Below are 24,266 nucleotides of genomic sequence, written 5' to 3'. Positions count from 1 at the left end.
TTTTGGATTTGTATGAAATTTGGTAGCATTGGTTTATAAAGAAAGACTTAAAAGATAAACGGTTGGATCCTTGAAATACATTACAAAATGAATCCTATAAAATAATTAATAATGGAGTATGGTAAGAAATTTAAAACACAACAATGCACGATTAACTTATGACACCGAGTCATCGCCACTGGGTCTAAGTAGGTATACCGTATATATGTTTGTGTGAATGTGGGCCGGGTTTCTACACAGCGCCGTTCGGTTAATTCAATTACATAAAGTGAAAGTGGTCTTATCCGCGGAAAGTGGGGTATGAGCACAGCTCACGCTTGTTGGATTTATCGGAAAAATCATATCGTAAAAAGATTCAGTTGACTTTCTGTAATGTGAAGTGTTGGTCTTTGGACCTGGTTAATAATTTTGGACGCTCTCTCTCGAATCTACATAATGTAAGAGGATGAGGAAGATCACTTTGTGAGTCCATGTCTTTGATGCATGGTGATGGAGCGAACCGCACAGTCTGTCTCTCGTTTCTTCTCTCTTCGGAAGAAGAAACAAAAAGAGAAGAAGAAACAAAAAGATTGGGCGTTTCCAGAAGAATTATGCCGTCGTTTTACACTTGCTGAGATCAGTGCAGCAACTCAATGTTTCGACCAAACCTTACGTATTGATACGGGTGACTTTAGCACAGCATACAAAGGGCGTATTAAGGTCCATGGGGATGAGGACGGGAAAGACGTTGCAATCAAGCGCTTATCCAAAGCGGGAATGGGTGCGTTCAGGGCGGAGGTACAGCTACTATGCCAGCTCCGCCATCCCAACCTCATCTCTCTCATCGGATTCTGCCAAGAAAATGGAGAGTGTATCATTGTCTACGACTACGTGCCCAACGGTACCCTCTCTGATTACCTCTTTGATCCTTCCAATATTAAAAATAAAGATCCCTTTCCCTTGACTTGGAAGCAAAGGCTGAAAATTTGTATTGGGGCGGCGCGCGCAATACACTACCTCCACGCAGGGATTAAGCATGCTGTCATCCATCGAAACGTGAAATGCTCCAACGTTCTATTAGACCAAAACTTGGTGCCCAAGCTTTCCGGCTTCGCGTTGTCCAAGATGGGTCCTCCTGTCTTGTCAAATGTATTAATCAATGATCCAGTGTATGCAATGTCCAGGCAACTTACCGAAAAATTTGATGTCTTCTCATTTGGAATGGTGTTACTTGAAGTGTTGTGTGCCAAATCTGTTTCAAGAGAGATACTTGAATGTGGGGAAAGGGGTGAGACTTTCCCTGCTATGATTGATCCATTTCTGATGGGAAAAGTAGCTCCAGATTGTTTGAAAAAATTTATGAACATCGCCGTGAGATGCCAGCGTTGGACAGGAGCTGAACGGCCCACGATGGGTGAAGTGCAGGTGGAACTTGAGTGCGCACTGGAGTTGCAGGAAAGCGCAGACGCCGTCAAGCAGCTCAAGGAGTTGGGGACAGGTGCAAGCACATCTCTTGCTCCTCTTCCTGCCCATGACATGGAGGACTATACCTACGAAAATTTATCATTTTCTGAGATCAATGAAACTTTCTGTTGATAGTATTGCTACATTTAGTATTGATAGTAATAGGTATTTGCGAGAATCATTTAGTACCGATGAGGCAGCTTCTGTTGATAGTATTGCTAGCCTTGATTCTACCCAAGGAACGCTGCAGATTTTTTTGGTTTCATATATTCCTCTATATGTAAATTAAGGTTGTTTTCGAATGTCATACACAAGAAAACCAAATGTCCATAGAGCTAATTGCTGTATTGGAGTGAATTTGGTATACTTTGAGGAACTCGTAGGAAGGTGAAGGTAGAGAAAAAATCATGTATTGGGGTGTTGGCATTTGATTCAACTGCTAAAGTTATTAAAATTTTTAATGGGACTCTCTATTTGTTGTCATTGGATCAAATTTCAAAAATTCAAATTTGTGGAATATGAGGATTAAATGGAAGACATTCGGAAATGATCATTTTTCCTGGTTAGGAAAATGATGAGTTTGCCAATCTGGCGTGTGTAACATGAAATTATTTGATATGAATGTGGGCCTATTCTATGATCATGTAATATCCGCACATCCCTTCAATTATTTTCCAATTCAGAGTAAATGACGGAAAAGGAGAAGGGAAAGAAAGAAGGGTGATGGTGGCACCGAAAGAAGCAAGGGAAAAAGAAGGAAAAAGGGAAAGCAAAAGGAAAAAGAGTCATCATTATGTTTTCCCATCATTATCTATTTTCCCATAAACAGGAGCATTGGAACGGCTGAGAAAAAAATAACACAACATTCATCAATTCATACACAAGTGCACAACACACAAAATGGCTATCATATTTTCACTCACACTTTGTAACTTTATTTAAAGATACGAATAGTTTATATTTTAATTCATTAAATAGATCATTCTTGCTAAACCTATTTAAGGTTTTGCAAGGAAACGTTAAAATAATTATTATTTTTTTACCGTCATCTATGCCTAAAAATAATTTCATTATTATATGGTTTTGGATTTGAATGAAGTTATTTTTTCTGACCATCATATACGCCTAAAAATAATCTGATTATCATATGGTTTTGGATTTGTATGAAATTTAGTAGCATTAGTCTATGAGGAAAGACTTAAAAGATAAACGGTTGGATCCGTGAAATACATTACAAAGTAAATTCAATTACATAAAGTGAAAGTGGTCTTATCCGCGGAAAGTGGGGTATGAGCACAGCTCACGCTTGTTGGATTTATCGGAAAAATCATATCGTAAAAAGATTCAGTTGACTTTCTGTAACGTGAAGTCTTGGTCTTTGGACCTGGTTAATAATTTTGGACCCTCTCTCTCGAATCTACATAATGTAAGAGGATGAGGAAGATCACTTTGTGAGTCCATGTCTTTGATGCATGGTGATGGGGCGAACTGCGCAGTCTATCTCTCGTTTCTTCTCTCTTCGGAAGAAGAAACAAAAAGAGAAGAAGAAACAAAATGATTGGGCGTTTCCAGAAGAATTATGCCGTCGTTTTACACTTGCTGAGATCACTGCAGCAACTCAATGTTTCGACCAAACCTTATGTATTGATAAGGGTGGCTATAGCACAGTATACAAAGGGCGTATTAAGGTCCATGGGGATGAGGACGGGAAAGACGTTGCAATCAAGCGCTTTTCCGAAGATTCAATAGAGGGAATGTGTGCGTTCAGGGAGAAGGTACTGCTACTATGCCAGCTGCGCCACCCCAACATCATCTCTCTCATCGGATTCTGCCAAACGAATGGAGAGCGTATCTTTGTCTACGACTACATGCCCAACGGTTCCCTCTCTGATTACCTCTTTGATCCTTCCAATATTAAAAATAAACATCCCTTTCCCTTGACTTGGAAGCAAAGGCTGAAAATTTGTATTGGGGCGGCGCGCGCAATACACTACCTCCACGCAGGGATTAAGCATGCTGTCATCCATCGAGATGTGAAATGCTCCAACGTTCTATTGGACCAAAACTTGGTGCCCAAGCTTTCCGGCTTCGAGTTGTCCAAGATGGGTCCTCCTGTCTTGTCAAATGTATTAATCAAATTAAACTCGCGGGTGTCTGGTACAGTCGGGTATCTTGATCCAGAGTATGCAATGTCCGAGCAACTTACCGAAAAATCGGATGTCTTCTCATTTGGAGTGGTGTTACTTGAAGTGTTGTGTGCCAAATCTGTTTCAAGAGAGAGATTTGAACGTGGGAAAAGGGTATGGACTTTCCCTGCTATGATTGATCCATTTCTGATGGGAAAAGTAGCTCCAGATTGTTTGAAAAAATTTATGAACATCACCGTGAGATGCCAGCGTCGGACAGGAGCTGAACGGCCCACGATGGGTGAAGTGCAGGTGGAACTTGAGTGCGCACTGGAGTTGCAGGAAAGCGCAGACGCCGTCAAGCAGCTCAAGGAGTTGGGGACAAGTGCAAGCACTTCTCTTGCTCCTCCTCCTCCTGCCCATGACATGGAGGACTATACCTACGAAAATATATCACTTTCTGAGATCAAAAATCATCTGTAATGGTTATGGGTATGGGCGAAATCCTTTTAGTACTGATGAGGCAGCTTCTGTTGATAGCATTGCTAGCCTTGATTCTAACAGGGAAGCAATAACATCGAAGAAATATTGTGATATGCAATAACTCTACTCTTGAAAGAAATAAACTTTGGTTTATCTGTCCGAGGAACACTACATATTTTTTCGTTTCATTCCTCTATATGTCAAAAAAACTTGTAGTTAAACTCATAAATCTAACCATTCTTGGTTTCCAATCTCAGCCTTGAAAATGTTTTAAATGGATTTTGACAACGGTTACCATCAAGCCTCTGTTGCCATAATCAATTATACCAAGTATTTCAAAAATACATAAACAACGAAAGTCAACGGTCGAGACTCGAACTAAGCAAATGACCCTTCAGTACATCATTAGAAAATCACAACCATCAGCAGAGAAAATATATGCGACTATGCAAATCGAAAGAGTTATTTTCAGCTTCTTCTAGTCACCGAAGAAATATAGCTTCTCTGGTTTCCTAACTCCGTTTTCTGTACCATTAGTTGCAATCCTGCTGCAAATTTTCAGTATTAAATTAATGCATGCAATTCAACATTGGTATGTCTACTTGTATACATAGAGCATAATTTTTTGCACTGCTGGGACAATAACCCTCGTATTAAATTAGAATCAGTACGATTCAACATTGATGTATTACGAAGCAATGAACGAATTTAGGAGCCAAATCTTCAAAACAAAAGAATGCAAACCAGGAAATACATGAACTTGTTAAACTACCTTCTCTTCTTCTCCATAGTCTTTCTCATGGTCTCGGGGAGCGACTTCCTTGTAATGTTCCTCATCATCATCCGTATTTGATTCGACCATGAACTATTGCAATCAGAAATACACAATTCAAAAGAGATTTTATAGATTAGAATTCCAAACAAGACACAAATTGCAAACTTAAAGTAGTTCCTACTGATGGTATATTTGACCCAAGAAACACCAAAATAAAAATAAAAACAAAAACAAAAACAAAAGAAAACACAGACAAGCACACACACGCACAAGGCAGAACCTCACCGGGATAAGTTTTATCTGCAATTCGAAGAATTCTTTTCTTGAAACCTTACCATCAAATATATCCTTAGCTAGTTGATATCCTGTGCCATCGGAAAGTACCACCCTCTTCCAGCTTGGAAAAGTTGATCTTATAGAACATCAGACATGTCACAATACACAGTACTAGGTTCCGTCATCATCATCTACAGGTTGAGAATGTTTTATTTATACAGTAGGTCCTGGTGCCACGTTACGGGAATGACAGCTTATTTCAGTGCATAATCAGCTGACTTCCTCACAAAATTCGCAGCTGACTTATGAGAACAATTCGCTTATAAGCATAAACCACCAATCCATTCATCAGTCTGTTTTAGACTTCCAAGTTCCCTTTTATTCCTTGCATTTACAAATTGCCTGAATAACAAACTGTGTACACCACCTTTGTACAGCTTCCCGTATATACAAACAGAATTCCACCTGCCAAGCTACCTTGAAGCTACAGCCTTGCACTACAATCATCAGATATAGTCTCTTCAGAAGAACCATCGCTGTCTATAATAATTACGTCGTCTTGTTTACCCGCGTGACGAGAATAATCCCTTCTTTTCCCCATCCCTAGTCCTACCGATGAGTAGTTGAAAAGAGGAGCAGTACTTAATGGCTGTGAGTCATTTACTATTAAACCACCACAAGTAGACTGCATTTCATTTCTTGGCGCAAAATGTGATCCCCGAGGATCAAATCCGAGAAGGGTGAGATTCAACCTATCTGAATGAGCAATTGATGAAACAGTTGAAGGCACAGTTGGCGGTGGAGAAGCAACAGCTTCTCTGAGCCAGTGGGGTAAATTTCCCTTTGCTCCAACACAAGTTGTGGGGCCGTCAGTCGATAATAACTTGCCCCTTCGAATACTGCTACTTCTATTTGGAACACTAAATTCATCATCTTCATAATTGTCCCTTCCAATTTCAAAACGAGATGTCCTTTTTGTGTAACCAAGAGGCCTCCGGGGATTTCCATTGCCATTGTTGCAAATATAAGCCGACTTGAATAGTGGCCTCCTCGAGGCATTACCTCCTCTATGAGCATCAACATCGCCAAGTGAAACTTGGGTTATGTCTGTTGTATTTTCTTTCCATATTCTTCTTTTTGGACCCGAGAAGTAGTTGCATCCTAATTGTGGAACACATAAACCACTAAAAAGTTTTGACTGTTCCTCTTCCCACCTCTCAGCTAAGTCCCTTGCCACCCTCCATGGTGAGAAGTGCAACCTTGGATCCCTTAACATAGCATTCCAATTGTCCCGTCCATATCTCCTCACGCCCATCCATAGAAAATCCAACTCTTCTTCAGACCACATGGTATTATATGGCATATAATTGTCATGAAAACTACCCCTTTCATTCAAAGCTCTTGCTTGGCTTACAACACTGTCATGCATAATCTTGTGTTTCAAAACTGATGATAAATGGCTTGAGGAAGATTGGAGCGCTGCATCTCGGATGAATTCTCTTGTTCCAATGATGGAGTTCAAGAAGGGAGATGTATTGAAGCAGGTATTGGCAGCACATCCTGCAAGTACAGGTTTTTCGGTTAAGGATAGACCCAAAAATATAGGAGATCCTTGTTTTGGTTGATTATTCTGGCCTCCCAACTGAAGAACTTTTCTCCGTTCTGAAGCTATAGAAGCAGGTACCTCAGGCTGTGTTATCACCGGGCAAAAAATGTCACTGGTTTTTTCTTCTGGAAACAGCTGGAGATGAAAATATAAATAAAATTATTTGGCAGCCAAATTATCCCCAAATATCCAAAAAGCAAGACTTACAAAACCTACCGGCAGACATTTGTTTTTGGAAGTAAATTCCTCGGAAAGCAGAGGACCAACTTTATCATCATTATCTTTGCAGCAGGCACCAACTTCTAAAAATTCAAATGCATCTCTGTGTAATTGTGAAGCTCGAGTTTCTACTCTTTCATTTCTCACAGCCGGCATTTGTGGAGGAGACAGTTCATGTAATACAGCGGCATGATTTCGGCTAGTAGAATCCAAGGAGCCCCCCGTAGTTTTTGGCGCAGCAATATTAGGTTGCTGTTGAGGACTCAAGTTTAAGTCAAAATTGCAGTCGGTGCCACATGAATCTGCTAGTAAGAATGTATTGTCAGTTAAAATAATGTAACTGGTTCAATAATGCATGCCTAGAAATTAATGAAGTCTTACTGGTTGGGATAACGGACAGGTGCAAAAAAGGAAGTGATTGGCCTACACAAGGGAGTTCTGTCGCTTTAAGATCATTACTTGACAAAACTTGAGCTTTGTCTCTGGAGTGCTTCAAATCTGTCTCATGATCTATGGAGCACTTTTCAGGGGAAGTTTCTTCGCACGAAGCGGCACTAGCACAAACACAATTACACAATTTGGTTACCAATGAGCAATCATTTTCTGCAGGCACAGATTTGCTTTGTATATCAGACTTATCTATATCCTTTATTCTTTTTTTCCTTCGGCAGAAAGTAATTAATGGGGCAGTCGACTTGGTCTGCACAGCTGAATCGCAGCATAAGTTATCCGCCTTAATTTTAGAGAATGGATCAGTCACTTCCAAGTTTGATGCATTCAATCTTAGCAAAATACCATCACATTTAGAGGTGCCTTTTTTTTCAAATGATGATGATCTCGGCCTGACAAAATCAGCGGTCATTTCAGTAGCATTCCCCATCAACCCGGAAACTAACTTCCCTCCAGCATTATCATCGTCAACCAATGCTTCACTATTAGTATTTGAGGACGAGCCAACTTTCTTGTGAAGGGAGAGACCCTCATCGAGACTCTCCAGTCTGCTTGATTTTCGTATTGGCTCAGGTATTGAAGAATCATTTCTGTCATAGTCTTCTGGTGCACTATTATCAATTAAACGAAGTTGCAAGTCTTCTCTACTTAGAGAAGTGTCACTCAGAGCCACAAAAAGTGAATTATGGCAATCATGTCCCTTTTCAAGAGCTTTTCTTGATCGCCGCTTTCGCTTGTATGTTAAAAGCGCTTTGGTCCCTGACATTTAACGTTTCACAATGAAATCTTGCTGCAATTCCACACTCACTATTTCTTCCACTATGTTGACTCACATTTTCAACACACAAAAACCTGCAGAAAGGAATAAAATCCAGTTAACCAAACAAAAAGAGATGACTCAAATAAACACTTATGAGTAGCAATACAATGATAGATGAGGGGAAAACGACAGATTCCAAGTCTACAGTGAAATGGTAATCACTCTTACGAGAACTGTCGCACGCAAAAAATGTACTAACATTGTCAAACATGGGGTATTCATTTGCTAAACACGTTAAACAGTTGAAAAAAAATCAGTTTGGAATAGTTAAAACCGAGACTTCTTTTCCGCTTTTTTCTACTTTTTATATATTCAATCTTTCTTTGTTCTTCACAAGCACATTTTCTTTTGTTTTTTCTTTCCCTTCTTTCTTCTGTTTTGAAACTTTTGTTTGGTTAAGACAACAAGAGGAAGGGCTCGTTTGGTGCCCATGATTGGATTGGATTGGAAACTCATTGTATTCAGAGTATGTTGAAGGAAACTTATCCCTTCCAATCCCTACAAAATGGCGATAATATTCGGCAGAACTTTCCTTCATTCCTCATAATCTCCTCAAAACGTAAATTGATTCACCTATATGTTCAATTATATGTGTTATCCATTCCAATCCAATCCCAGGCATCAAACGAGCCAAAAATGATAAAACTCATGTATACCAGGAACTGACATGTACAATGAGACTTACTGCCTTAAATCCTCGGTTTTACATGTGCAGTAAGAGTTGAACAAGGGGTAAGGATCTCAGAAAATTCAAAATTTATCCCAGTCCAAAAGCGAAACATGCACGATTAAACTACCTAACACACGAAAACTATTCCTGTTTCCAAACAACACACATGCTATACCAAATTAAAAACCATAAAACATTCCTAGAACGCAACTTTTACTTTACTGTTACACATTGAATTCATGAACTTCAAGTTTAGAGCTCGCAATTCACCCAAGAACACAGCTTTTACTTTAAGGAAGAGCTGGGAATTCAAAATTTAATCAAATAAAAAACCGTAACACGCACATATAAGCTACCAAACACACGAAACCATACCTGTTTCCAAACAACACACATCTACACCAAATCAAAACCAACAAAACATCCCAATAACACAAATTTTACCATGATGTTCCACTCTCAATTCATGGACTTCTCACTAAGCTAAACAATTGCAGAGAACTCCATGTCCTCCGCGGTTCGAGGGCGATTTACATTCGTATTCTCACATGGGTTTACTAATTAAGCACCCAAGATGGTTCATTGAGCTGCCTAGCATCGTTCTTGTTTAAAGTTTCTAAATTTGTTTTGCTTTTTTCTTGTTTCCAAGCACTAACCTCGTTTTCCACGAAGCAATCAAAGGATAATTGTGCAATTTCCACAAGCAAGCATAATGAATAATAATTGATGTCTGAGAAAAGCATACAAACAAATATTTGAAACAGAAAGCATCGGGTATATAAGAAAGGAGATGGATCAAACCGGAGTCCGGCCAGCAAAACGACGTCGGAGCAGTGCACACACCGCCGGTGAGACCTCTGTGTTTTTGTAGAGAAGGTTTGAGCGGTTTACTTGCTGTTCCTCAGTTGAAAGACAGGAGAGAGAGAGAGAGAGAGAGAGAGAGAGGGAGCATTTATCAGTGACTGAGTGACTCATCGAGACGTTTCTTCTTTTTGCGTCCCGTCTTGGCCAAGCACGTGAAGTCCACGCGGGAAGAGGATACAAGAACCAGAAGGAGACAAAAGAAGCATCTCTGATAGCTTTTGATTCACGCGCGCCAAAAGACACGCCATCTCGAAATGACGTCACTGTTCAGTGGCCCCCCACAAGAGTTTGTGTTTACGGGTATGGTCCACCGGATTCTTTCGTCTGTGGGCTCCACCACAGTTCAAAACACTGGACATGCAATGAACTCTCCCGCTCAGTTACTACTTTGTGGCTGTTTCTGATAATTCTGAATATGTTACTTTTATATGGTCATTTCAAAATATATTTATTTTATTATACAACTGAAATTTGAATCTTCTTCTTCTTCGTACTTAGTTTGAATCACCTTCTTTGTACTTAAATTAATTTAGAATACCGTTAGTATAAAATTTGGGTTCTTTATTAATGGGTTGCACGAGTCTAATGTTAGTTTTAAGGTTAAATCTATTATAATTCTTATGTTATGAAAATCTGCAAATAAAATCCGAGAATTTGCACTCAATAGATGTCATTTTTCTCGATTCTTTACTTAGAATTTTTAGTCCTTGTGTTTCGATTTTGACCAGTTTGATGTCAATATATTATGCGGAGATGGATTCTCTCCCCTTTTTTTTTCCCTCCCCTTCCCTCCCCTTCCCTCCCCTTTTATTTGAACGGTTACGGTTAAGTCACGTCAACATTTTATATTAATTTTTTATAGAGGAGGAGATAAAAGGGGATAAAAAGAGGAATGGAGAGAATCCGAGTCTAATCACATGCAATGTGGGCACATTAACTCGTAGAATGTTCGCGCATTGGCGTCTAAACTAGATGGAAATAACTAAAATGGTTAAGATATTGAAACGCATGACCGAATTGGCCAAATTGAACTCGACCAGTAATCATCTGCATAAGTACACAAATTGCTTTGAATATTTGAATTACAATAGCTTCTTGCCGTTGAACAACGAAAGTTCAACACCAAGAAAATCAACATTCAAAGTAGAGCTTAAAACTTTACATGTAAATTCATGGACCATCGTGCGAGGCTGTGAGCATACGAATTACATACGCTTTATATATCATACAAGTTTTCCACTTTTCCCCCACAAAGTGCTGCACCTGGACAGCTCAAATCCGAACGTGTAAGTGGGGACTCAAATGCATCAGTATGTAACTTCCAACGTGCATGGGAAGAAAGAAAAAAGGAGGCTCAATCTTATGAATAGGTACATTTAAGTAAAAGAGGAAGAGAAAGAAGAAAGAGGGCAAGGGAGGAGGAAGCGAGAGAGATAAAGAGGTTAGATTTAGCGATGTAAGGGTAATATGCCCCATTGGTGCAAGAACCCCTCCCCGGTGGTGACTTCTAGGACCAGTAGAACCACCACTGCCAACATAGCCGCTCTTCCATTCCAAGTCTCGGCACTTTTTGTCCAACCCCATTCCCAAACAGTCACAGGTGCTGGTAGCTCCCTACGCTGTGAATCATATGTCGCTAACAACTCTTCCACACTCCCAAGTGGAACTAAAGACTGCAATAAAAGACCCGAAACACCATCCAAAGACAAGCACAAAGTAGAAAACTATAGTAAGAACCTACCAAGATGGGTTTTCAATACGGAAAACAGCAGGGACAAACAAATGAAAAATGGTACTATAAGCTAGCTTCTCTATGCCACCCACCCACGGACTCAAGCACACAGAGGGCACACACAAGACAACATTGTTCAGGAGAGAGTTTACCTGTCGAGCTTCAAGATGTGAGACTGCCATAGCTCCAACATATGGCAAGCTCTCAATCACCGCATCTGCCAAATCTGAAATGAAGGTGGCTTCACATCCTAGTGCGGGAACACGCCCCCAAACCTCTATACCAGATTTCAGAGCCAATTCTTTGTACTCAACATCGATTTCTTCTAGAGTTTCAATATGCTCGCTGACAAAGCTGTGGATCATTCATCAACATTTAATCACAGAACTAAGTTCCATAATTCATATATATGATAGTATGCACACATGTTTGTGTGCCTGAGATTGAGCAAGAGAGTGAGAGAGTGAGCGAGAGAGGATGCAGCTAAAATTCAGCTAACAGTGGGGAAAAGAAAAGACGACAAACAATTACCTTATAGGGACTGCCAGCAGTCTTTTGACTCCCTTTTGTCCAAGCTCAATTATTGTCTCATCTGTGTAGGGTTTTAACCACTCCACAGGTCCAACTCTGCTCTGTTAGAACATTCACTAACTATAATCAACCAAGTCACGAAGAATATCATGGATGTATAAGATAGATATCAAACACAATAAAAGAAATCTAAACAACGAAGACGAGTATGTCACTATTTTTACATGATCTTTGAAAAAACCATCCCTATTCATGAGAGGCTAGAGGCTTGAACTCAATTTTCCTTTATAAACATATCTAAAATCAGATCAAATTAAAAGCAGAAATGCACCTGATAGGCAAGGGTGTACGCATTAGTTATTTTTCTCTTTTCTAACTCTTCCATTATCAAATCTATGCATTCCTCCATCTCCGCCTTGTATGGATCACCAGCCTCTTCCACATATGCAAGTGGCACCCCATGTGCGCTAAAGAATATCATTACCTGTAATGCACATTCCCAATTAAGCTGGCTGACATCTACACGAGGATGATAACCAAGTAATTTCATTTTGGAACTTAGGTGTCACTGTCAGTAAGAGAAAAGCTAGAGCAGAACAGAAAAGAATTGCATATTATACCATACATTTATATACCAAAACTGAAAAGGGCGTTACTATAGTCTCTTGCAGCACTAAAAATTTAAACACTCAACTGCTAAGAAACCATATCCAAATGTGTCAATAGAAGAAAGGAAAGTTATAGCGAGATAGCTTTGCTTTTCGTGGCAGCCTTTTTCGACAACTTAGTAGTATGCATAATATGATAAAACAATCCTTATATCCCCCACTAAATAGAGATTAAAGAAACTTCTCTGAGGCCATGAGAATTGTAGAACCCTAAGAGGTACTTCTTCTTTCATTTAGTTTAAATGATGCAGGATAAGTAACTCACTTAGAGGCATGAAAATCAATGTGAAAAAGAAAGATTTAACAATACCTTTTCAGGGCTGTCAAAACGTTGAAGCTCTTTTTCAATCAAATTTGCCATTGCCGTTATATACCCTTCACGCTGGTACCAAGATGGTATTACTGTGTGCTGCATGTTGACAAGATATTCGTCCTCCCTTATGAACCAATGAATTATCCAGTCAGCTTTAAGATTATAATTTGAGGCAATGATATGGCAACAGATAGTTAGAGTTAGACATCACCGGAATATACTCTCCAGGAGCCGAAGGCTTGAACCACTAGTTGATATTGAAAATTGTGGATAAAGAGGAAGGACGACAAGCTTTGTAATTCCATCTCTTTTTATCTACAAAATCTTTTTAAAATCAACAACTAGATCCATGAAGTTTTGACCACAATCAAAAACCTAAATCTCTTAACAAATTTCCATGTTACCAACTCAATTGGACTTAACCTAAGACTTGACAAAAGTGCGGAACAACCATTATAAATAAGTGGCATGCCACAGTTAGAGGAAGAAGAGCACATCTCAAGTACATTGTGAAGCAAAAATTGAAGCGGAAATGATTCAACAAAAACTATATTTGTTTATTGTACAAGACAACATAAACTCTAAGACATACATAACTCACTAGCCGAGATATCATTGACAGGTACATCGAAAATCAAAATGAAATCATACCAAGATACCTGTTCTATAGCTTCTTCAGTAAACGGATGCCAATAACGCATACCAACATACACTTTTGCTGGGACATCCTTCGCATAAAGGGCCTTCCTCAATTCTTCCGCCTGAATGGAGAAAAGGGTACCAATGAAATTCCAATTAGACAGCATTTCCATCAAGCTTAAAGCTTTACATGATACGCAAGCAATTCAAGAGCACTTGAGGTCAATGTTAAGAGAAAGTTAGAGTGGTCATGCCTGTGCATCAGTTATCCGTCGAAGAGGAGAGCCGCCACCAATGGAGGCATAGCCTTCTTTGCTCTTTGGCGCCCTCAGAACGGATATAAATTGCGCCAATGGCTTCTGAAGAAACCGAAACAGCCTCGGCAGTCTAATGATATCCTGCCCATTTTTCACACACATCAAAAAATACTACCCCAATGCAATAGAGTTCAATCTAAATCCACACACATTAAAGTTACTAAATTCAAATTCACACACTTTAAATTTACTTAATTCAAAATTCACAAACCTTAAAAGTTTACTAAATTAAAATTCATGGCATTTTTGTTGAAATTTCAGAAATTAAAAAGCTTGAAAAACTCAAAAATTAAAAAGCTTGAGGAAGTTACCGGGTCAGCGAAGAGGTTAAACAAGAAGGGCTGGACGTCGTCGAGAGTCTCGGGCCCACCGAGGTTAAGCAGCAAGACTCCGACTTTATCCTCCCCATTAAACGGCGTCGACGGAGCGTCCAGAGTTTCCGACGCCACCAACGCCTTTAGCGGCGGCAGGCATTTCCGGAGCGAGTTCTTGGAGAACAGCAGAGCAGATTGCGTCGAGGAGTATCTGGCGACGACGCAATTTCTAGCTGGAGCTGCGGAGGTGTGGCTGTGAGAACCGCAGAGTAATCCTCCGCGCGGCGGCAGGCGGTGGTCGGAGGGGACGGCGGAGGATATTGTCCACGGTAGCATTGCTATGGATTCAGCCGCCATTGCCCGAGGCCTTGACTGAGAAGGCAAGTTGCACTGTTGCAGAGTGTACAGCGTAGAGAGAGAAAAGAACAAGAGATAGGCGTTTGGCTATGGGTGCTGAGTTCGCAGTTAGGACACGCGGCCTGCTTCAAGCCACTCTCACTCTCTCTCTCTTCGAAGGATTTGAATTCTAATTCAATCGGGTTTGAACCGGACCCATGGCCTACTCATGGGTCGGGCAGATTGGTAAGAACAATTTTTGGTTTTTTTTTTTTTTTCCTTTACCAGTAGGGGATTACCGAATTCTAACTCTTAAATGATCACTTACGAGGCGTATGATTAACTTGTTTAACATAAAGTAACTCTTCTAATAATTCCAAGGGCCAAGACTCAAAATTACTAAGTCATGAAGTCAATACATACATTCTCACTTAAATTGTGAAAACTTTAATTCTTGTATAAAGATATGGCTATGTTTTAGTCACCTGTTGAATTGTCTCTGATGGTTACTTGTAGGCCTACCTTTCACGAACTCTTATCATACCAACCACATTTTTTGCAACAATGAGCTTATAACTCAAGTAGGTAAATTATTCACATTGCACTTAAAATTCTAAGTTTGATACTCTCCTTTTTCACTACTGCTTGAATTAAATAAAAAAATCACATTTTTTAATGTTTCAAAAATTTAGGAATTAGTTCATAAAAAATTCTTTTTTTAGTGTAGAGTATATTGTTCGTTTAAAAAAAAAGGGAGTGGTAAGACTTGTGGGTAAAAGTGTGAAGACAAAATTACTTTTCAAATATTTTAGAGCCTTAGACAAGCAATTGATTTTGACAAAAATTAAATGAAATTGCTTTTAAGGAAGACACTTATAAGAAACGAGAACAAAATGATAAATTTGTTAACCAAAAATTATAATTCAGTTAGTTAAGAGCATTCGCACGTCTCCTTATTATCGGTAATAAAAAAAACCTACGCGAACTATTCGCGGTAAAACAAAGAAATAAAAAGGCGTATTTGCCCTTTTGGTGGGTAGTTAGGTCGGGTTTAGTTATTACGTTGTATTTGGCGCCCTCGCGTTGGGAACGTGTCACAACTCGGCAGTTCCAACTGTTTCTCTCTCTCTCTCTCTCTCTCTCTCCCCTCTTTTCTCGCTTTGTGCTTTCCAACGGCTCCAACAACTCGAACTAGAAAAAGCATTCCGATACCTTTCCCTTCTCCATTGACAAACCTCGAAAGAATCTCTCCCCGCGAATCCATGACGGAGTCCTCCCCCGACCACAGCCGGAGCCATTCCGGCAGCTCCAGCGACGGGTCCGTCTATTTCGAAGCCGAAGTCCCTCCCAATCCTAATGACGAAAATGCCACCACTTCCTCAGGTTCCCTCACCGCCTCCTCCTCCTTCTTCGTCATCGTCATTGTCTATTTTCGTAATTTTGGTTTCGAGTTTGTGAAATAATGTGGATTTGGTAGGGCATTTGGAGGGAGACGTGCAAACAGAGAAAAATTCTGGAAAGTCATCATCCACCGTCCGTACGTCGTCCGGTTCGAGCTCCGGTTCGAGCTCCGGTTCGAGTCAACTCACAGCGAGCGCGCGATTGACTCAGAACCAGGCGTTGGCTGTGATTCTCGCCAAGCTCTTTGATCAAAGAACTCCTTTTAGAAAAAAGGTACTCAATTTAATTTTTTGAATTTTTCGAAGTTTTCGAATTTAATGTTTTTAGAATTTAGTCCTTGAAATCTCTAGGATTTAATTGGAACTACATTGAAATTCTGCAGCGTAAATATATAAAACGGCTGGCAAAAGTGAAAGATGACGGGACCGTGCAATTTGACGTTCCGGGTGATATTAAACCGCAGTATCTGGATTTCGGAACTGGAGCTGCCCACAGTGAAGCAGCTTCTGGTGGAGAAGATGGAAGCAAGACGGAAACTGAAGTTCGAGATATACCTCCTCTGCAAATTGTAATGCTTATTGTCGGCACACGAGGAGATGTGCAGCCGTTTGTTGCCATTGGAAAGCGATTGCAGGTCTTGCATTTATGTGCTTTTAGCTATATAGAACTTAACAGTGAAATGCTTCATAATTTTGTGTGCAACTGATTGGGAATGTGGACAACAATTGTGAAAGAATTTTTATCTTTTGCTGGATATATGCTCGTGCTCGGTTTTGCTTAGTGTTTTCTGCTGGTGATTAATTTTTTGATGAAAATTGATGTTGTTAGAAATTTTAATTGCTTTGTCGATTTATTGCTTTGTTTGTGCCTGTTACTCGCATCCATTTTACTTTCTAATATGCTTTGTGTGCGTGTATTTATTCATAAAGATATAATTTAGTCCAAGTACTTTGAGAATTTTACTTTTTGTGATGGAAATTTTCGAGGCGATGAGTGAAAGGAAAATATAGTTCTTCTTGGGAAGCTTATCCTCGACATTATGTGAATTGATGGATGTGTTTACTTGCAGGAATATGGCCATAGGGTTAGGCTAGCAACTCATGCAAATTTCAAAGATTTTGTCCTTTCTGCTGGGTTGGAGTTCTATCCTTTAGGTGGAGATCCAAAGGTTCTTGCTGGTTGTAAGTGCAGAATTTGTTTCTTTTCCATGCCCTGCGTACAATAATGATGAGTCTTTGGTCTGTTTATTCCATCATTTGTTAATTTCTGAAATTATTACTTTGTATAAAGTTTAGTTAATTTAACCGCTACCTTGTTCCACATGTCAAACCTATTTTAGCATTGAGGTTTTAATTTTCATGTACCTTGTTCTGCTTGCTTGAATCGTTAGGAGGTAATCTTGGAAATTTAACATTGAAGATTTCCTTAAAAAACACACATATGTGAACATGCCTGTCTTTTTTATTGGTTTTGTATTGATGTAGTGCTTTTGTTTTTTACAGATATGGTCAAGAATAAAGGTTTCTTGCCATCAGGACCTTCGGAAATATCAATTCAGCGACATCAGTTGAAGGAAATAATTTTTTCTTTACTTCCTGCATGCAACGAACCTGATCCTGATTCCAAAATTCCATTTAAAGCAGAAGCAATAATTGCCAATCCACCAGCCTATGGTTAGATTTCATCATCTTATTATATTGTTTTGGGTTTTCAAGTATCAATGGCATTCTTCAAACAATTGAATTGGCCACACACAATATTTGGCTTTAAGAACAAGGTGTTTGTGTGTTTGTGGCTCCTATTACCTTTGAAATAATTGAAGACCCTATATTGATGTGTTTAAGTAAATCTACCACTGACAATGTTGATGGATGCATGGGGTCATAGCCTCAACCACTTGAAATGCTCAGAAAGTCTCCATGCTTCTGTTCTTTGGAGAGAACAATTACGAGAAGATCTTTCTAAATTAAATATCTGAACCATTTAACTTGATATAAAGGGAAGAATGAATATTTATGTTGTTTGAAATCATTTAGTAGACTCCTAACTTTGCAAACACTTGTCCAGGGCACTCTCATGTCGCCGAGGCACTAAAAGTACCGCTTCATATATTTTTCACAATGCCATGGACGTAAGTGTTGTCTCCTGGGTTAGATCAAATGCTGATATCTTTTGCTCAATGATTCTCTCAGTTTCATCGTCCATTGTTCATTTTGGTTGACCTATTATTTCTCAATCACACACGGTTCATTGCATATGTATGTACTTTAAACGTACTGTTAAAAGAGAGAAAAGCAGCAAATCATGAAATATTCTTTGTTGTTTGATCAATCGCTTGATAACTATTTACCTTTCTCAGGCCTACGAGTGAATTCCCCCATCCCCTATCTCGTGTCAAGCAGCCAATTGGATATAGAGTGAGTCTCATACAATATCCTTTTCTACCTAAGTGATAGTGATCTATATTGATGCGTTTGTTTGCCAGGCTTATATTATGTAATTAAACAGATTTTTCTTTTCTTTCCAGCTATCATATCAATTAGTCGATGCATTTATTTGGCTAGGAATTCGAGACATGATTAATGAGTTTAGGAAGAAAATGCTGAAGCTCAGACCTATCACATATTTAAGTGGATACTATAGTTCTCCTCCTGACGTGCCCTATGGGTATATATGGAGTCCTCATCTTGTTCCCAAACCTCAAGGTCATATATTTAAATCTTTTTCCTTCAGATGAAAATTTGCATGTCAATACTTGATATGAAGTCACAGATTTCTTCCATACTAAATGAACTGATATCGAATGTCATAATGGAAGATTAATTTTGGCTTTTCTGTCCATATATATGGGTTAGAGGTTGTCTTTAGTTCTACAGGTGATGTATTTCGATGGATTGCCCACTATGTGCTTGGTGTGAGCTTGTTAATATTTTATTGCTCGTTGTTCCACAAATTGAAAAACGGACTCGATGTTGTATGGTTTGTTTGTTGTTGATTCTTGGTCCACCTGGATTGAAATTCTTTTGAGGATTTTCTCATAGCCTTTCACCTTGTTTCTTGCCTAGTTGGGGTTCATTGTATGTTTGATAACCTCATTGTTCAAAAACAAGTAATTGTTTACAATTTATTGCTGAAAATATGATAGAGATACATGGTCAATTTAAAATACTCATCGTGGTCACTAGATACGCTTTATCATGCAACAATGGGATTCTTATGCTGATATTATTGCAGAAGCCTCCAGAATATGATTTGATAGGGGAGAAATATACTAGCTTGACCAAATGAGAAAAAAGTATGCCAATTATTTGCTAATATGCTTTGGTTTTCACTTGTCTGGCAGATTGGGGACCAAAGGTTGACGTTGTTGGGTTTTGTTTTCTTGACCTTGCTTCAAATTATGAACCCCCTGAGCCACTTGCTAAGTGGCTTGAAGCTGGTGACGCACCTGTATATATTGGATTTGGTAGCCTTGTGAGTGTTTTTTTTTTTTTTTTTTTTTTTGTTGGAGCATTTTCTATTCATGTTTAATGTTCTTTGCCCAGTTCTATCTCAGAGTAGCTCTGTTTCCACCGTACACTCAAAAAACACTTGTTACTCTCCGACCAAACAATCACCATGAGAGCCAAAACCACACATCACCAATGAGTGACCACCTTCATGCTGGTCCCCAACCAACTGGTTGTGAGGGGTCTATTCATGAAGTGAAAAATTGTCCCCTTTGCTCAGTTCAATATCTGATTTGACTGAGAACATTACAAATGCATGCAGAGTATACTTGCCAATTGTATAGTTAAGGTTACTTGATTGAACATGTTATTAAAGTGGTAAATTGTCTTGTAACATGCTAATGTTTTTCCTTCTATTATGGTTTTTTATTAGCCTCTTGAAGAACCGGAGAAAATGACTGATATTATTCTTCAAGCTCTGGAAATAACTGGACAGAGAGGCATTATCAACAGAGGCTGGGGTGGCCTTGGTAATTGTAAGTCTCGATTCGTTAATAAAATACACACACACACACACACACATATATATATATATATATGTATATGTATAAAATATTATATCTTAAGTTTTTACAAGCACATTGTATTCTTACTTCTTTACATGTGAAAAGCTTTATATATTTCTCTTCTCAGCGGTAGAACCAAGTGATTCTGTGTACTTAGTGGACAACTGCCCCCACGATTGGTTATTCAAACGATGCTCTGGTGTGGTAAATTGTTATTGCTTTTAACTCATTTTGATTGGTTGAGATTTCATTGCACTGGTGTTCACAACGTCATTCTATCACGGTTGTGCTGAAATGTTATCTCCGTTGCAGTCTGTCGTCATGCATAAACTTGACGCACTTCTTTTGTGTCTAGCTTTTGCTTGTACTTTGTTTTCTTTCCGAATGAACTTGGTTTCACATTGGATACGGAAATTCATTTTAGGTACATCATGGGGGTGCTGGAACAACTGCTGCTGGTCTGAAAGCTGAGGTAACTGATAAAATTATTATTGGGAAATCTTATATTAGGGAATGATTTAGTTAGTGGCTTATTTATGGGTGATATTGTGTTCTTTTTAGTGTCCGACTACAATTATACCATTCTTCGGGGACCAGCCATTTTGGGGCGAGAGGGTGCATGCCAGAGGTGTAGGTCCTGCACCCATCCCAGTCGAGGAATTCTCGCTTGAAAAATTGGTTGATGCCATACGCTTCATGCTAGATCCAATGGTATATACCGTTTTCTTTTCTAACTTCAAGTGATTCACTTATGCTGGTGCTATAAATTGTCATTTTTTTTTCGTGTAAAATTCTAACACCTGCACTCGCGTTGAACAAAACTTGACATTGTTTATTAGAATACAATTTTAACATAACTACTCCATTGAAAGGTTAAAGAGCGTGCTGTAGAAATTGCGAAGGCCATGGATAGCGAAGATGGGGTCAAGGGAGCAGTGAAGGCCTTTCACAGGCATTTTCCTTGCAATAAATCTGATGACGACGAACCTGATCAGTCATTGCCAACTAGAAGAAGGTTATTATCTTTCAGGAGATGTTTTGGCTACTCCCCCGCATGACTCTCGACAGCGACGTCTTGGCTGCCCATGATTCTATATACGTTTAGGCTGATCACTGATCCATTACTAGTCAGACAATATTAGAAGATATCCTGTATCGTTATTTTAATTTTTTTTAGCTTGTCGAAACTTGAATTTATAAAGTTATAATTTGAAACAAATATGAAAAAAATCGTAAATCTTAATTACTGTAAAACTCTTTGAAAATACATAAAATACAATCAGTTTGGAGGAGGTCCTTCTAGTCGGATGTAGTCGTACATAAGTCCTGCGAAAGGTCCCCAGTTTCTTGATTGAGTAAGATAGACGGTGTTGTATCCTTTTTGAAGTCGATAGCTCGGCACATCGACACTGAAGAGCCAGTACAAACCATGAATTCCATGCCTTGCTATGGCATTGTCCTTCCCTATTAGCCCCGTCGAAAAATGAGCTGCGTCATTCTGGTTGTTGAATCGGACCTGCAGTTCTGCGTAGTTGGCCGAGGCCAACGCCAATTGGAGCGTATAATTTCCGGTGTTCCAAACGTTCTCAAGTTGAAATACAATTTGCCATGTCGTTGCCTCGTATGTACCATTTCTGTTCCTTGTCACATGAGCGTAAAACCAATCATCACCGTAATTGTCAGTGCCGACGGTGTAGATGAGATCACGGTCAGGGTAATAATCTCCGTATCGTTCCCACAAGCCATATTGCCTAAACCTGTTTGCGTAATTATCAGTGAACAAACGGTTCACAAGGGTTGGATATGGATCCGGTATGTTGAACTCTGCGGCTGATCGATCAGGCGTGCCGATTTCCCACAAGGTCGGACCGTTTCTCGGAGGTTCAAAGGTAAGAGTAGCTAAACTGACTTCACTTGCTGCTTCAATTGTAATATCGTACTCGTATTTGTAGTCCCCAATGAAGCCTGGAACAGTTGCATACAAACTATAGTTCCCCGGTCGAACATCTTTCACGTAGAAATAACCTTGGTTGTCAGCTTGAGTCCAGAACTGATAACCCTTGCATTCTGTTTGCCATGATCCCGCGTATCCGCGCGGAGCCAGTCCCACGTAAGCATAACTTGCTGAGACTAGGCTCTCGTTGATGTACGAATCCCGTATTAGTAACTGACCAGAAACTGATCCGCGTTCATTGGAGTTAGGAAAGTCTTCGGACTGTGTGAAATTGTATGGCCAACTCTTTACTTCTTCATACATCTGTTCTTTTGCATTTTCCCACAGAGAGAAGGACGCATTCGAGCTTGGAACGTCTGAGTTAAGATACAAAAAGACGGGCCCGAAAACCTTCTTCCATGCCTCACCGTCTGCAAAGGTCAACCCAACATCTTTCCCGACGTAGTGACTACTAAGAAACACAGTGAGGGCAGTTGGGCCGACGTGAGAGGTAAGTTCCTGCTTGAATGGCCCCGCTGAACGAAACTCAGTACTAGGTGTGATCATCCAAAGCCCTATAGCATCGTCAGTGCTAATCCAACCGTGAACCTTAATGTCTTTGACGTCACTGGAGTATTGGTACTTGTCATCCACCTCTCCTTTAAACTCGGGATTGCTTGGATTAGTTAAAAGAACAGCTTCACGATAGGCAAGGGTCTGAGCGTGGTCTCCTTCGCGATCTTCGGCTGTTGGCATGAATCTTTGTCTGTCGTCTGATATAGCCATGAACTGAAATTTATCTTCTCGAAGCTTCAAAGCAAGTCTTGTTTGATCTATGCGCAATTCCGGCCACCCTTCTAGACGCTCGTATATGGCATACGCATAGAACCCAGCGCGACCACGCTGCATTATGTACCTTTTGTCAACATTTAAGGGTAGCGTCCAATCTCTGAGGGAAACATCATAAGTCTTATTAAAAGAAATCTCTATTTGATCCGCCGTCGATGTAACAATCTTAAATGTTGTTGCTTGTAGTCTGTCCTCGCCATTTTTCCATACAAGATCCCAGTAACCTCTATTGCTTGGGGGGTTTTTGATGTCAAGCAAGTTGTCAATTCCCTTGTATTGAATTCCAATGACGTCTCCTCCGGGATTTGAAAAAGTGACTCGGACAATGCCATTGTACAGCTCCACCGTGTTCTGAGTTTGCTCTGTTAGCATCTGGTTGAAGTTGAGCTCATCGCCAGTAACGCTCCTCAGTGCTCGCCTTCCAGAAATCCTCGTCGTCTCAGAAGCAGCATTGTTAATAGGGAAGAAGAAGAGCAAACCAAGTAGTGCTAGTGCTACTCCAAGGATCACCAATCTCCTCCATTGCGTCACCTTCTCCATCGAAGGCATGTTAGTCTATCTTCGTTTGCAATAATCGAATACTTGTTCGTAGTAACAAATCAACGTACTCGTTCTGTTTTGAGATTAACTGATGACAAATCAAATCTTACATTCGATATATATAGTCGGACACATTCATCCTCATGTAGTTGGGACTCCTCGTGTTGTCGGAACTCCTGCATATAGAGTTTGGTTTGATTTTCCAATTAGGATACGACAATACCTTCCCTTTTATGTCTGTTTGTTACGTAAAAGTTTTCCTGGACGACTTAGGATTTGGTTTGAGTTTTCCTGGTTGAGTTAGGATTTCCCTTTTGCTGCTTTGGCTGCTACTTGCTCTCTCTGCATTTGGTTCTTCCGGTTAGGGGTTTGATTTTTGGCGGAGTTCCGATCGCTTTCTGGCATAAAATTTGTGTTTGAAATCTTCGGGTTGGTTCGGTTGCTGCTAGCAAGTTCCAGCCTAACTCGAAATGGAAAAAATTCGAGCAGATAACAAAGGGGAAATTTTTTGAAATGTTGTATTAACTTATATGAATTAAAATTTTAAACAATCGTTGTACAAACTTTTCAAAATCACTAATTTATCATCTCGCCTTAACACCAGTAAATTTCTCATTCAAAATAGGTCAAGTGCAATACACATAACTTGTGTTCGGGATTATTTCGGACATTTTAACATAAAGAATATCATCAGACTTTACCATAGAGGGTCCCAATGACTATATGTTTGAGTCATATTCACTTCGAAACACATAAAAGCGAGTGCACGTCATTCCTCGTTTCCGAACGCCAAGCCCTTAGATTCTCATATATCATATCAACCCCTTTTTTATTTTTTGAGAGCCTAGAATTTTTCTTGTCCAAGGCAACTTATTAGGAGTAGAGTGAGATGTTGAAATCTTCGAAATAACTCTGATCACAAGTCTTGTGCAAAGTAGTGATTCAT

The 24,266-nt window shown here is 39.7% G+C and overlaps 6 protein-coding genes across 12 annotated transcripts; 3 read left to right on the top strand and 3 right to left on the bottom strand.

Moving 5' to 3' along the window:
- Positions 1-212: 212 nt before the first annotated feature.
- On the top strand, positions 213-1,926 carry LOC125470062 (receptor-like protein kinase FERONIA). Its single transcript, XM_048568495.1, has 2 exons — positions 213-1,570; positions 1,602-1,926. The coding sequence occupies exons 1-2, from the start codon at positions 484-486 to the stop codon at positions 1,730-1,732; spliced, it is 1,218 nt and encodes a 405-aa protein (XP_048424452.1). The 5' UTR covers positions 213-483; the 3' UTR covers positions 1,733-1,926.
- Positions 1,927-2,688: 762 nt separating this feature from the next.
- LOC103938553 (receptor-like protein kinase ANXUR2) lies at positions 2,689-4,211 on the top strand. The gene has a single exon (XM_018645289.2). It carries the CDS (start codon positions 2,916-2,918, stop codon positions 4,050-4,052), a length of 1,137 nt encoding a protein of 378 aa, XP_018500805.2. The 5' UTR covers positions 2,689-2,915; the 3' UTR covers positions 4,053-4,211.
- Positions 3,727-9,869, bottom strand: LOC103938532. 6 transcript variants are annotated; one of them, XM_048568483.1, is made up of 6 exons: positions 9,670-9,869; positions 7,310-8,230; positions 6,926-7,230; positions 5,113-6,844; positions 4,825-4,917; positions 3,727-4,009 (listed from the first exon to the last, which is right to left on the bottom strand). In XM_048568483.1, the coding sequence occupies exons 2-4, from the start codon at positions 8,142-8,144 to the stop codon at positions 5,588-5,590; spliced, it is 2,397 nt and encodes a 798-aa protein (XP_048424440.1). In that variant the 5' UTR covers positions 8,145-8,230; positions 9,670-9,869; the 3' UTR covers positions 3,727-4,009; positions 4,825-4,917; positions 5,113-5,587. The 6 variants fall into 6 exon arrangements, with proteins under 6 accessions (XP_048424440.1, XP_048424441.1, XP_009346821.2 ...); XM_048568484.1 differs by having other exon boundaries at positions 5,163-6,844; XM_009348546.3 differs by lacking the exon at positions 3,727-4,009 and adding an exon at positions 4,344-4,600.
- Positions 9,870-10,758: 889 nt separating this feature from the next.
- Positions 10,759-14,720, bottom strand: LOC103938531 (ferrochelatase-2, chloroplastic-like). Of its 2 annotated transcripts, none has more exons than XM_048568488.1 (9): positions 14,244-14,720; positions 13,870-14,013; positions 13,636-13,737; positions 13,188-13,291; positions 12,974-13,100; positions 12,327-12,479; positions 11,996-12,096; positions 11,617-11,818; positions 10,759-10,995 (listed from the first exon to the last, which is right to left on the bottom strand). In XM_048568488.1, exons 1-9 carry the CDS (start codon positions 14,601-14,603, stop codon positions 10,903-10,905), a joined length of 1,386 nt encoding a protein of 461 aa, XP_048424445.1. In that variant the 5' UTR covers positions 14,604-14,720; the 3' UTR covers positions 10,759-10,902. The 2 variants fall into 2 exon arrangements, with proteins under 2 accessions (XP_048424445.1, XP_018500803.1); XM_018645287.2 differs by having other exon boundaries at positions 10,759-11,405; positions 14,244-14,718.
- Positions 14,721-15,673: 953 nt separating this feature from the next.
- LOC103938530 (sterol 3-beta-glucosyltransferase UGT80A2-like) lies at positions 15,674-21,290 on the top strand. Its single transcript, XM_009348542.3, has 14 exons — positions 15,674-15,965; positions 16,060-16,256; positions 16,366-16,617; positions 17,053-17,164; positions 17,486-17,656; positions 18,051-18,114; positions 18,343-18,400; positions 18,511-18,688; positions 19,327-19,457; positions 19,866-19,968; positions 20,126-20,202; positions 20,423-20,470; positions 20,560-20,709; positions 20,871-21,290. The coding sequence occupies exons 1-14, from the start codon at positions 15,845-15,847 to the stop codon at positions 21,054-21,056; spliced, it is 1,848 nt and encodes a 615-aa protein (XP_009346817.2). The 5' UTR covers positions 15,674-15,844; the 3' UTR covers positions 21,057-21,290.
- Positions 21,223-24,201, bottom strand: LOC103938555 (rhamnogalacturonate lyase B-like). The gene has a single exon (XM_009348576.3). The coding sequence runs from the start codon at positions 23,327-23,329 to the stop codon at positions 21,278-21,280; it is 2,052 nt and encodes a 683-aa protein (XP_009346851.2). The 5' UTR covers positions 23,330-24,201; the 3' UTR covers positions 21,223-21,277.
- Between the last annotated feature and the right edge of the window lie 65 nt (positions 24,202-24,266).

This window comes from the organism of the source record quoted next, unplaced genomic scaffold, assembly GCF_019419815.1.
Source record: "Pyrus x bretschneideri cultivar Hongxiangsu unplaced genomic scaffold, Pyrus_bretschneideri_v1 Contig48, whole genome shotgun sequence".
NCBI classification, from domain to species: domain Eukaryota; kingdom Viridiplantae; phylum Streptophyta; class Magnoliopsida; order Rosales; family Rosaceae; genus Pyrus; species Pyrus x bretschneideri.
This window is presented reverse-complemented; position numbering and strand designations above follow the sequence as displayed.

Coding starts and splice junctions, on each gene's coding strand:
- LOC125470062 (XM_048568495.1), top strand. CDS start 484: ATGGTGATGGAGCGAACCGCACAGTCTGTCTCTCGTTTCTTCTCTCTT. Junction 1,571..1,601: donor TGAGATCAATGAAACTTTCT/GTTGATAGTATT, acceptor TTAGTATTGATA/GTAATAGGTATTTGCGAGAA.
- LOC103938553 (XM_018645289.2), top strand. CDS start 2,916: ATGGTGATGGGGCGAACTGCGCAGTCTATCTCTCGTTTCTTCTCTCTT.
- LOC103938532 (XM_048568483.1), bottom strand. CDS start 8,144: ATGTCAGGGACCAAAGCGCTTTTAACATACAAGCGAAAGCGGCGATCA. Junction 7,231..7,309: donor CCTGTCCGTTATCCCAACCA/GTAAGACTTCAT, acceptor TCTTACTAGCAG/ATTCATGTGGCACCGACTGC. Junction 6,845..6,925: donor CCAAAAACAAATGTCTGCCG/GTAGGTTTTGTA, acceptor TTTCATCTCCAG/CTGTTTCCAGAAGAAAAAAC.
- LOC103938531 (XM_018645287.2), bottom strand. CDS start 14,603: ATGGCGGCTGAATCCATAGCAATGCTACCGTGGACAATATCCTCCGCC. Junction 14,014..14,243: donor TTAACCTCTTCGCTGACCCG/GTAACTTCCTCA, acceptor AAAAATGGGCAG/GATATCATTAGACTGCCGAG. Junction 11,406..11,616: donor CACATCTTGAAGCTCGACAG/GTAAACTCTCTC, acceptor CTTTTATTGCAG/TCTTTAGTTCCACTTGGGAG.
- LOC103938530 (XM_009348542.3), top strand. CDS start 15,845: ATGACGGAGTCCTCCCCCGACCACAGCCGGAGCCATTCCGGCAGCTCC. Junction 19,969..20,125: donor CTGGGGTGGCCTTGGTAATT/GTAAGTCTCGAT, acceptor TTCTCTTCTCAG/CGGTAGAACCAAGTGATTCT. Junction 20,710..20,870: donor GCTTCATGCTAGATCCAATG/GTATATACCGTT, acceptor CTCCATTGAAAG/GTTAAAGAGCGTGCTGTAGA.
- LOC103938555 (XM_009348576.3), bottom strand. CDS start 23,329: ATGCCTTCGATGGAGAAGGTGACGCAATGGAGGAGATTGGTGATCCTT.